Source organism: Schistocerca nitens, chromosome 2 (assembly GCF_023898315.1).
Source record: "Schistocerca nitens isolate TAMUIC-IGC-003100 chromosome 2, iqSchNite1.1, whole genome shotgun sequence".
Taxonomy (NCBI): Eukaryota; Metazoa; Arthropoda; class Insecta; order Orthoptera; family Acrididae; genus Schistocerca; species Schistocerca nitens.
Genome location: NC_064615.1, coordinates 870,695,871 through 870,709,124, shown reverse-complemented (window position 1 = coordinate 870,709,124; position 13,254 = coordinate 870,695,871). Strand labels below are relative to the sequence as shown.

The 13,254-nt window shown below is 38.3% G+C and overlaps 1 protein-coding gene across 4 annotated transcripts in view; it reads left to right on the top strand.

Moving 5' to 3' along the window:
- LOC126237147 (uncharacterized) overlaps positions 1 to 13,254 on the top strand; it is a 518,724-nt gene that overhangs the window by 335,965 nt on the left and 169,505 nt on the right. For 3 of the 4 annotated variants that reach the window (XM_049946991.1, XM_049946990.1, XM_049946993.1), the window contains exons 7-10: positions 414 to 562; positions 643 to 792; positions 5,259 to 5,411; positions 10,139 to 10,280. In XM_049946991.1, coding sequence (XP_049802948.1) covers positions 414 to 562; positions 643 to 792; positions 5,259 to 5,411; positions 10,139 to 10,280 — 594 coding nt within the window. The remainder of the gene's footprint in view (positions 1 to 413; positions 563 to 642; positions 793 to 5,258; positions 5,412 to 10,138; positions 10,281 to 13,254) is intronic. The other variant, XM_049946992.1, reaches the window with a different exon arrangement.

Genomic DNA, 13,254 nt, shown 5'->3' with positions numbered 1-13,254 from the left:
ATACCTTCAGTAGATTACAGAACTGCATTCGTGAGAAGAAACATAGTAAATGAATTTTCAACCAGTAATGAGTTGTGGCTTATAATTCAGCGCACGGAATGTGTCGGGCATTTGCTCCAGCTGTCTGTATTGCCACATGGTACTATTGTTTTGTGATCTTGTGTATCACCTTCCTTGTAAAGTTGAATTTCAGCATTGTTGCAGTTTTGGGGAAATCACTTGTTTGGCAGGTATTCTCTTCAGAACTTTCAAGTTCATTTTGTGTTACTTTACCTGTACACTATGGGTCCATGTCAACCTTACTTGTTCACACTTTATTCATTCTGTTTGTTCTGCTAGGTTTAAAAGTGATGTGTTGTATTACCAATACTTTGGTTTGATATTTGATTAACATAACTATCTGTCTGACTCAGGTTTATTGTTGACACAACATTTATGGAAAAAATTGAGAACCACTGTAAAATCGAACTCCCACCCATGGAATGTTATACATTGGTTTCCACACAAGAACTGCCAGAAGATGCAGTAATAGAATCCTTAGAAGATGCAGAGTCACTTACAGGTCAGATTTAATACCATATTTACAATAATTTCAGTGAGGTAGTATTTGAACGCGTTTGTTTTAATTACTTTATTTTTCAGACACAGGTTCACAATTATCATTGCTCTCATCAGTCAGCCAAGAAGGCACATTTGACAGAGAATCGGTTCAAGTAGAACCCCTTTTAGCGCATATTGTGCCAGAGGATCTATCAGGAATCGTAACACATGTTCGTAATGATATAGGAAGAGGTAAGCCAGCATCAACATACTTGTACAGCGTAGTATCTGAAATGCACACAGTAACAGAGAGAGAGAGAGGGGGGGGGGGGGGGACTCATCTTTATAGCATTTTTCTGTTACATTACAGCATAAGTATTGGTTAAAAACTCCAGTTGATCTTCGTCACTTTTTTCCCTTCTTTTTCCCCTCTCTCTCTGTTCCTGTAATGTTGCTACTCTCCTCATAGCAGCCTTCCTTTTGATCATTTTCATTCATTTCTCTTACAACATTTTCAGGCACTTCAGAAACTTATATAGATGAAGCCCCTATTTAGTCTGCCAAAAGAATTTTATCCCATTTTTACTCTTTTGTTTATTTCTTTCACTGTCCATCCAGCCATTGCCTACAACTGTCCTAAATACAAAAAATCGACAAACAGTGCTATAACTTCACAATTAGTTTGTAATGTTATGATTTTGATATGTTAAGGTATACATTATTTTTGTGTGACTGTAGACCAGTGGCGAATACATATTTTTACGGGGTGCCGCCCCCCCCCCCCTCCGAAATAATTGTGGGGCTGCCCACATTGCCACCCATGCCGCCCCTGCTAGTCAGCTTGCACACTATTCATTTGTTTTTTTTTCATCAGTCGACTCGACTGAATCGAGTAGTTATACTTTCCTATGTATCAAGTGTGTCAGCTTCATCGTATTTTATACGTTTCTGTCTGACACGTAGATAGCTAACGCATACCTACGAGAAATTCTAGTGATCTCGATATGTTATTCTGTCTGGCATTTGTTCGAGAAAAGTCGCGAATACTCTACTGTTTTCTTGTACAGAGAACCTTCGATAGGTAGTATTATAAAAACGAACTATTCGCCAAATAGGAAGCTAGTTTACATTATGGTAAAAGTGAAGGTAGCTCAAGATATCCTTGAGGTTTCTCTGTATCCACCACTGCTGTAGACACTCCTGGCATATAGAGGTGATGAAAAGCTCTCAGGTTTCCAGCCAAGTAGCAGTGTTAAAACACCAAGATATTCCCAAGAGTGACATACTGATCATCTTCTGGTTAAGTTGTGTGTTTCTATAAATGATTGTCAGGCTTACTTTACAACAATTGATTTTCTGGAGTACTTCCAACCTTGTTGTATTAAATTGTTACATTCAAATTAATCTGCACTCGAGGTAAATAATACAATGTCATTCCTAAAAGCGTAAAATTTTTATTGATGGCCAATTCTCCCATTGATAAATTTTTGTAGTTGAACTAATTGTTGTATATGTTGTTAACAACATCAAATAATGTGAGTTGTCATTTAAAATCTGTCATCTTCACATCTTCATGGCAGTAATGTGATCTCTATAAATAGGTGTCACAAAATCATGTGCACTACAGTGTTTATACATTCATATGTATGTGGCAACTTTAGTATTGATTTTAAATAAGCTGTTTGAGATTATGTAACTTGCTCTCCTTCCGTGAGGACCATTTCACTGACGACCTAAGGACAGAACATTAGCGTGCTCTTATTTTGTAAATGAGTAGTATGTGTTTTTTTCTTCTTTCTACATGTTATGCATGGTTGAACCTGTCCTGATTGTGGACCCATGGACTGAATTGTAATTTGTTAAAATTGGGTGGTGCAGATATAATGCATGTATTCCTTCATTTTCCCATTGAATTGATATAAAAATTTCCTCTCGGACAATTGAGACTAGTTTTGATAACGGGGGATTTCCTTGTCTTGACCCTCATCCTATTCTGACCCTCTCATGTCCCCTGAAGTCTAATGAAAGCTATAGCACTGATGTGTATATTCTTCAGGATACTTACATATTTTCAATCAGGGCTTTGTTTCTCAAAGGCTGTCAGTTCATATCTTGTAAAAAGTTAGTCAAATCCCTCCTCAGAATCTTTGAATCAAAGACATAGAAGCATTTCATACTCGTTGTTCTGTAATCAGTTCCAAAGTCACATCCCCCCCCCCCCTTGTGCAGCTGGTGGTAATTTTATTGAAAACATTTTGTGCATTATGGAGAGGAGGTTCATAGAACTCTTGTGATGTGATCTCTGTCTTCTCCTTTCTTATAAAGTTGAATCACAGCATTATTGCAGTTTACCAGAAGTCTCTTACTTTGCGGATATAAATACCTAACAAATTCTTTTTATATCACTTTGCCTCCAGTGTTAACCATTTCTCTTCGAATACCACCATTTCCTTCACCTTTACTTCTGTCTTACCTTGAGTGACTTTGTTTCACCCAATTTGACATCACATCCTGATTGTCATTTTTTTATTAACAACTACTTGTGTTTCTGATTCCTCTGTCATGCTGTACAAACTACAGAGAATCATTGGAATGCTTGTAGAATGTTCTCTGCATTGGAAGTAGGAGGATATTTCAAAAATAAGTGACACATTATTATGGCAGGCAAAGTAACTTTTATTGAATGCTGCACTACACTTCGAAGTAACACAGATACATGACACTAATTTTTAACATAACCAGAAAGTTTCTGTAAATAATGGCTGGAATGTTCTACCAGCCTTTCAGTTCCTTGGTGATAGACATCCACTCTTTGGTCACAAAGCCATTTGAGAACTGCTGTGTGAATGTCCTCATCATCAGAAAATCTGTGATTGCTGTGAATCAGTTCTCAGTTGGGACTTTGTCATCTGTAGTCAATGTCAATAGCCGTCCTTCCCAATTAGGATCACCAATGCCTGTGCGGCCTTGGTGAAATTGTTGGCACTATTTCACTGCATCTGTACACAACATGGCTTTTAGTCCATGTACCACCCGAATTTCACAATGAATCTGTGTGCAGTTGATCAATTTTTACCAATTTTTACCAGTTGTTGCATCCTTCAGTAGATAATTCATCTTAATATATTACAGCCATCACATTAAACTGATGATTCATTAATACCTGCACCTGTCAGCAGTGCCAGCTTACTTTGATGTTATGGTTGTAATATTTTTCTTGAAGGCTAAGGTTATTTTGCTTATTACATAACTCCTGCATACTGGGTGAGACAGATATTTCATGGTTAGCTTGTCCAAGGATCTTAGTGCTTCCTAAGTTATGTCATCTGCTGCAGGAACCATGCTTCCACTTAGATCATCTAGTGCTCTGTCAAATTCGTCTCACAATATCACAACCCTCCCTCTCACCTTCATTCACTTCATGCCAGTAACAACAGCTATGCAGTTTAATTCTGAATTCCTTTTTATGTTCCTTTTAACATGCAGTGCTGAGTTCTCCCTGCAGGCTGATAATAACATTATCCTTTTTCTACTCACTTTTGCTATTAGCTACAGATGTTCTTTTGAATATTATTTTTGGAAGATCACTACAAAGATTCAAACTTCATGACAAGAACGACTTAAAACACTTCTGTTAGCAGCTGTCATTGTTGTCCTATGAATGATATGACAGTGATCTACAAAACAGCAGGCATGACCAAAGTTGTTCCCAGATCAGTAGTTGCTATGGTAACTCTGTCCGTAAACAACTAGGTGTCAGTCACTTGTGAAGCTGATCTGAATATAGTACTATCTTGCCTTCTGAGCTCTTGATGCTCATACAGCTGGTTCTTTTTCTCCAAATATTTGTTTAATTGTGCTATATATGTCATCTGTACTTTTCCTACAATTGAAAGTCCAAGATGGAATCACAAGAATATGGAAAGGATGCATTACTGCTCAGTGTAAAAGAGAGGCATTGATTTGAGACAGGCATAGTTAAAGAGAATGCTAGAAGTGAAAAAGAACGCTAGAAATATTTCCACTTTCAGATAATATCATTCTTCAGAAGTAGAAGACCCACACACAATCTCACAAGAGTACACATGGTCACTATCTCTGAGTGCTAATGCCTTAGAAGTTCATAACTCTCACATTTTAACAGAACAACAGCTCAAGCACATGGCTACTGCCTCCAGATGCTAAGGCATTAGTCCCCAGAGACAGTGGCCATGTGTAGCATTTTGTTACATGGTGAGGAAGTGGATAAGTTTTAGTTGGTTATACAAACCAGTGGGACACAATTATATTGCAGTGCTACAGATGTTTTGGTAGTTACTTTACACTTGTTGTGTTACATAGTTTCTATGGACATTTTGCTTAAGTTACCATTCTTGACCAAGTGATTAGTATGTCAGTGTTCTCTGTTGAGCATCTTCAATACTCTTAATGCTGGCAATAAAATCAAACTTTGACTTCACAAGCAGATTTGGAAAAAGATTTAAAATCTGGTTTTGCATTGTTGCACAAAGTGATGTGTACTTATTGTAGTGTATTATCAGTTATTAGTTATCCTATGTACTTTATGGTACTGGCTTGTAACTGAATGTCACCTCCACAAGGAAATAGTTGTAATCTTTCCATGCAAACTGAAAATTTCAATGTGAATTCCTGTTTGTGTCTGTAATTTTACTGCTTTATTATTGTGCCACTCATTATCAAATAAATTTTTTTCTCAGGAAGTCAAGAGACCGTTACCGTTTGTTACATCAAAAATCCTCACTGCTTCTTCGTGCATAGGGAAAGAGACAAATCCACTTTCAAAAGCATGAATCATTCCTTGGTTAGGCACATAATGTCTAGACCTGATCAACCTTCAGAAATTGTTGAAGGTTAGTAAATTATAATTAAACCATTTAATTAAGCTTAGCAGGCTATTATAAAAATTAACACAATTATATGATTGAAAATTGAACATTGTTTTGGTATATTTATGTATTTTTATGGAAAATTTTATTATAAAATATCTGGACAAGATTTTCAGAAAGGTCCCACCAAGTTGAAACTGCAGTACTAGGGATTGGCAGTATGTCTCCCATTCCATGAGACAGTCTCCAGTAAGATTGAGAAGGTATCACGGAGGCAAGAGATAAAACCAATTTCCAGGCAACCTCCTAAAATTAAATGTGAATTATTCAATGGAAAATGCGGAATGGAATAATGATAATATTATGATAAGGATAGACTGCTACTTACCACACACAGGAGATGTTGAGTTGCAGACAAGCACAGTAATGCCTACCCCACAGACCTACTACATTTACCATGCCCTCAGAAACTCACTCCCATCACCATGCAGAACACAGAAGCATACAGATCTAAAAGATAGTCATAAATCTTTCCTCCAGAAGTCTTAGTCCCACAGAAGTATCACCTTCTCAGTGGAAATACTTTTTCACCACCAGTCCTATCAAGCAGATTCAACCCAAAGCCAATGTTGAACTCAGTTCACTCAGTTTTGCAATGGTTATTCACCCCCATTGCCCCCAAATCACCCTTTGTTAACATTCCAGAATTTCTTAATCTCAAGCCTCATCTCACCATCATTCTCTAAATCCCTCAACATTAAAACTAAACTTAAATCCACAGAAGTACTGCATCTACCACCTGAAAACTAATCCTGACCTAAATTTTACCCGCCAACGAAAGCTCCACATTTGTGGTTTTGAATCGCAGGGATAACCTGGTGGAGGCACTTTGCCATTTGCCAGGTTTGTCCACCTATAAACCCAGCCACATTGACCCAGAAATCGAACAGTATCTCCAGTCTCTCAGGCCCTAAGGCCCATCCCAAACCTAAGTCCATAAACCCAACCACCCAGGACACCACATTGTGGCTAGCTACTATGCCTCTACTGAGAGTATCTCTGCTCTCATGGACCAACACCTTCAAACTATTTCCCATAACCCATCCTCCTTTATAAAAGACAATCGATGGTTTCCTCCACTGGCTCTCCATAGTGCTTGTTCCTTTACCATGTGGCACCCTGATGTCACTATTGACGCCTCCTCCCTTTACACTAAAAACCGTAATACCCATGGCCTTGCTGCTGTTGAACACTACCTTTCCCAATGCCTGACTGACTCCAAACCTACGACCTCCTTCCTCGTCACCATCCCCAACTATATCCTCACTTACAATTACTTCTCCTTCGAAGGCATCATCTACCACTAAATCTGTGGTACAGCAATGGACACCTGCATGGCCCCATTCTCATGAACCTATTCATGGGCAATCTAGACCATCCAGAATTCTAAACCCCTCGCTTGGTTCAGATTCATTGATGACATCTTCGTGATGTGGATTGATGGTGAGGATAACCTATGCTCATTCTTCCAGACCTCAACACCTTCTCCTCCATTCGCTTCACCTGGTCCTCCTTAATCCAACAAGCCACCTACCGTGATGTTGACCTCCACCTCAAGGATGACTACATCAGTACGTCCCCATCCATATCAAACCTACTAACCACCAGAAATACCTTCACATCGACAGCTGCAATCTATTCCACACCAAGAACTCCCATCCATATAGCCTGCCCATCCATCGCCATCACATCTGTAGTATCCCTTTCCAGATATACCAAGGGCTCACTGATTCTTTCACAGATCAAAATTCCCCTCCCAATATTATCCAGAAACAGATTTCCGCTGCCTTGTCTCTCCAATCAGTCACCACAGTCCACTGTCAGGTCATGAAGAAGCACTCCCCCCTTGACTCAGTATCAACCAGGTCTGGAGCAACAGAATTACATTCTCTGCCAGGGTTTTGACTACCGGTACCTCTCATTGTGCCCTCCAGTCCGGAATATCCTACCCAATATCCTTCACACCCTCCAACAGTGGTATTCCACCATAATCCTCCGAACCTAAGCAATATCCTTAACCGTTGCTATTCTACCCCTGCTCTCAACCCCTTGGCTCATGGCTCATATCCCTGTAATAGAGCTAGATGCAAGTCTCTCCCACACATCCTCCTACCGCCGCCTACTGCAGTCTGGTCACCGGCATCTCCTATCCCATCAAATGCAGGGCAACCTGTGAAACCACCCAGTTGCTAAATATGCTTCCCAACACAACTTCGTTTACTTCAATGACTTCTTCACATCCTGTGCCATTTGGCCCTCCTGCCATACCAGCTTTTCTGAATTGCACAGGTAGGAACTCTATGTCTGCAATATGTCCTACATTCCCCTAACACCTCCCCCCGCCCGCCCCCCCCCCCCCCCACCCACCTCAACCTTTGCTAGTTCCTGTCCTTCATCTACCTATCCCCTTCTCTGCTCTCACTTCAGCACTACTTAGCTTTCTATTCCACCAATGCACCCACTAGTCTTTTTCACCTTCTCTCCTTTTCCACTCATTCCTCCCCTCCCCAATGTCCTGACTGCACTTTGCACCTGACCCCACTACATCCCTTCATGCTCCCACAAGCAGCACTGTATCTTTCCCCACACCTACCCTGCTATCCATTCCTCTTCCACCCCACTCTCATCATTACCCCTACAGACGAAAGATTGCTTCTCCCATCAGATGCAGTTGCTGTTTACAGTCCAGTCTCAGTAGTCAGACACAGTAGTCCTGTGTGTGAGCTGTGCTTGTGTGTATGTGTTTGTGTTTTCTGCTTTAGAAGATCTTTTGCTCGAAAGTTCAAATATATAGCAGTCTTTTCATTGTGCCTGTCTGTGAATTAGTGTCTCCTCTATATGGAAAGTGCTAACCTATCTTTCTCATGATATTGTAAGTATAAATTATATCTACTCAGCAGTAGCCTAATCCTCAGAGAACACAATGTGTACAATGTACATTTAAATCTATGTACATACTCTGCATTCCACTGTACAGTTCATGGCAGAGGGTACTTCGTTATGTTGACTGTTGTTATCTTTTTTGCTCCATGCGCAAATGGCACGAGGTAAAAGTGATGGCTTTCTGCCTCTTTGTGATTTTCAACCTTTTTTATTTTATCTTAACAGTTGTTTGATGGTATGGGTGTTGGAGGCAGTAGAATCAGTCTGTAGGATGTCGTAAATGTTGGTTCTACAATAGTGTTTTGTGAAAAGATAATGTTCTTTCCACCAAGTATTTCCATCCTGGTCCACCACAAACTATCCAAGAACTCTCGCAGGCTCTCATTGAAGAATGCGAATGGATATCACAGGCTAACCTATGTAGACTTATATGGAGCACACCAAATTGGTGTCAGGCAGTGATAAACACTCATGGAGGGCAAACACGTTGTTGAAACTCTCGGATGTCCAGAGAAAGGCACCCAAGATGATGGATTTTTCTACTTCATTTTCATCACCTGTCAGACAGTTCAGTTCTTTTTGAAGTGATTGAGGCTTTAATGATGTTTTGTTGTGTACTTAATTTTTGGAAGATAAAGATATAATTTGGTAACATATCCAGTCCTCAATTATTGTTTAGTGGAGTATGGCAGATGCCCAAAGTCTTGTTCCCGTAATTCTTTTGAGCAGTGTATTTGGGATAATACTTTCTGTACACTATTCATATAATTATCAATGTGAGAAATTGTTTCCCAAAATCTCTCATATTTTCAAACATTTTTAATCATATATTTCTAATCATTATTTATATTACCAGTGCACTTTTCAAAAATAAAACAGCGATTTTCTACACAAAGCTATCTGAGATACGTTCTTTTAATTCAGCAGATAAATCTTGACTTTTTCTCATAAAGATACCATCCATGTTGAGCAGACTTGAAATACGGTAACTCATGAGTACTGACAATAAAAATTCATGCCAAGTGAATATTACCAATCATGATTTATCGGTTTGTGATAGATGTGGAAACTTCACTAACCTCTTCCTGGGTGCATAACCTATCAAATTTTGTAATGAATTAGATTCACACATGTCATTTTACCAGAAACACAAACTATTAATTCTGTGATAGTTAAAAGAGCAACCAAAGACGAAAATAACAAATTACTATAAGGTGTCAGTACAGAAAACCTAGTTGCTCCCAGCATTGACTGTTGTACTTACTGCCACCTATGAATATTTTGCCCCCAAGGGATAGCATGATGAGGACTGTGACTGTTGATCAATACAAATAATACAATATCTGTGTCAGTCTGTTGTTTATTTTGCCACTATGCATTTCAATGGTTCACACTATCTTCAACACCGTTCCTGTAAACAAACAGTTCTCCACCTGAAAATGATGTTGTGAACTATCGAAACACATTGTGGTAAAATAAGCAAGTGACTGTCGCAGAAACTTTTATTTATACCATCAACTCTGTCCTGTTTAATCATATATTTAATGAAGCTGTCATATTTCACTGTTGTTGAGCTGGCATTGTAATGTTACTGTGTAGTAGTGCATCTAAAAAAGCGAATAAAAGCTATGACTGAATGCTTGATGTTTCTCAGTTTTTCTTTTACTTGTGAGTAAAGGTGGCTATAAATTTTATTTTCCAAGACTGATTTTTTTCCTGATCCCTTCTTTTGTGCAGCTCCAAAACTTTGTGATTGTGTTTCATTGTTTGTTTTATGAATTAAACTGTTTAAATTTCAATGGCTTTAGGTGAAATTTATGCTGTGAAATATTCAGAGGACAAGAGATGGTATAGAGCACGTGCTGTTTCTGTGAAATATGGTGCAAAGGAACCTGCTGCAGAAGTACATTATATTGACTTTGGCAATATGGAGACGGTGCCTTTATCAAGGTAAATGTTTCTAAGTGAAATTCCAGCTGTATCAGGTTGCTGATTAAATGCAAAATTTTTCTCAGTTTATCTTCAAAATACTGCAGTTGTCCACGAAATAAATCTTCTTTGTAGTTATGAGTAAAAGTATCCTTTCGAAAGTGTGGAGGTGTGATGCCAAACAAATAAAACATGGAAAACCAAATGAAATTCACCTCTTCAAAGAATACAGTAAACAAGTTTTTATAAGCACACGCAAATTTGTCTGAAAGATATGAGAACATCCATGTTATTCCATCTGTGGAAAGAACAGGAGCGGCGATATGACTAAAGTGATTCACTTGTTGAAAAGGGAATGAGGTTAGGGAGCTTTAAGGATGATTTAAATAGCCATGTACACACAAAGAGTTAATTTTTAAGCCTGTAACACCAGTGTATTGAAAGCTTAGTCTCATTGTAATTGTAGATAACCATTGTGGAGACAATACTAATGACTACATTTATCGGTGACGTTTTGTAAGACTTGATCGTTTCCTAAGCAACATGTCACCCAGCATTTGAGGAGGAGATAGCAAAACAGCCCTTACAAAAAATATATATTTTTAGCAGAACAAAAACATTAAAAATAATTTTATGTTATCTGTTTCTCAGTTATAGTTTTTGTTACTACCTAGATGTAATTCAAACATTCCCATGACATTCTGGTAACACATATTGCAACTTAACAACAGTTAACATTTTTGTATGACCTATTCATTACTGGTGAAAGTTGTTTTCATCAGAAAATTGACTTGAGAATTGAAAAAAACTACATCATAACTTCATTTAATTTTTCTTTCTCAAACTCAAGGCATGCTACGAATACCCATAAAAACTGGGGAACGTTACCCCTTACGTCATTCTGAAGAGAAGTCTATGCATAAAGAATACTTAACCCAAGGGTGCTCCACTGGCAAGAAAAGGGCTGTATGATAACACAACTGATAGTTGCCTAGCTGTTTACTGTTCGGAATCTTAGATATGTGGCACAGCTTGTTAAGAAAGTCATGCTAATTTTGGATATCTTTAAGGGACATCTAACTGCTGAAGTAAGACAAACTTGCTGCACATAAGACACATCTGGTCGCAATATCCAGAGGAACGACTTAAAAATTGTAGGTGCTACGTGTGGCCATAAACAAGCTGTTCGAGAACAACCTCTGGGGGGGGGGTTCGGATTGGCTCCTGGAAGATGGCCATGCCCTTACATTGTCTGGTAAGATTATGACACATATACCTTCCTTTCTGTGCGAGTGGATTCTTGCTTCGTGGTCCTCCATATCATGAGGGTCCGTCATCAAAGGTTTCAAGAAATGCTGCATATCGAATTCACTGGATGGCAGCAAGAATGACAGGCTGTGGAAAGAGAATGAAAAAAATTATGGAAATGAAAGTGAGAGTGAGGGAGTGAATATCGGTACTGATGATGATGAGAGCGAGTAAGACAAAATATGGTACTGGTATGTTAGGTGCCAATGTGTGAAATCATATATTAGGACAATTGTTTTTGATGGATACCTACATCTAACATGTAAGTAGAAGTAAATTTCTAGTAATTTTTCTCATCTTCAATCATTGAGCTCCTTATTTTCGCACAAAATAATTTATTTCTTCCTTGAAAGTTATGAGTGTTTCTTATATCTTGTAGCAGTTTACCATCAGTAGTACATTAAATTCTAAAATGCAGGTAACCAGATCGAACAATATTTCCAATTCTTTTATTTATTCGGTTAAGGCAGAATCTATGAGTTTGATAATATTGCACATGAACAGTTTCATTTTTCCAAGTGCCTCCAGTATTTCAAAACAGATAGAGCCTTCATCGCCATCGAGAATATTATTAGATAAATTATGCAGATTCATTGACTAGATAAATTGTGCAGATTAATTTGGTGAGAAGTAAAAGTGAAAATTCTAACACCTACACTTCACCATGTGATGCAGTAACCATGTGACCTGATTTGATGTGGGAGAAACAGCCATTACTATTGTGAGTGCATATTTCTCATGAGTGCATATTGCTCCCGCTTGCACCTCAGTGCTTGTTCGTGATTTTTTGGTAAAAAACAAAACCATTATGTTGCCCCAGCCACCGTATTCATCAAACATGGCCCCCTGCGACTTCTTTCTATTCCCTATGCTGGAGAGAACCATGAAAAGACATTATTTTGCCACCATTGACAACATAAAAAATACTCACTGGAGGAGCTGAACACCACAATGAAAAGTGAATTCGAGGAGTTTTTCCAAGAATGGAAAAAGTGCTGGCACGAGCGTATTATATCTGAGGGGGATTACTTTGAATGGGACAAAGTTGTTGTTAATGAATAAATAAAGATTCTTTAACAATGGAAACTCCTGATTAAAATATAAAGAATTTGAATGTGGCCACAGTTACCTTAGACTGCAGTTGTGTGTGTGTGTGTGTGTGTGTGTGTGTGTGTGTGTGTGTGTGTGAATAGTGTTACATTCCATCCTGTATTTTCCATTATTCGATATAAGGAAAAGACAGGTTTCTACTTACCATAAATGTGACATGTTAAGTTGCAGAGAGGCACAAAGACATTTATACATGTGCAAGTGTCTTTTTGTTGTGCCTGTCTGCAACTTAATGTGTCATATTCATGGTTAGTGGCAATCTATCTTTTCCTTAAATTCTTGTGAAGATTCTTTAGGGAAAACAAAACTTGCCGTTACTTTTTGATCACATTTTCAAAGCTCAGGAGGATTTTGTTCCCTTACAATCTTGTGTACTGAATGCCGTAACCTTTCAGATTAAAGTTTCATTTAATGCAGTGTAAGTACAAGAAATCTCTGATTTTAAATTGATAATATTTACGATGATATATCAAAGAAAACTTATTTAAGTATGGCCTCTCTTCCTCCTTTTCAGTATATATTATGGATATGAGTCATTGTTTTTCTACAGGCAAAAGTTTCTGCAATTCAAGTTCAT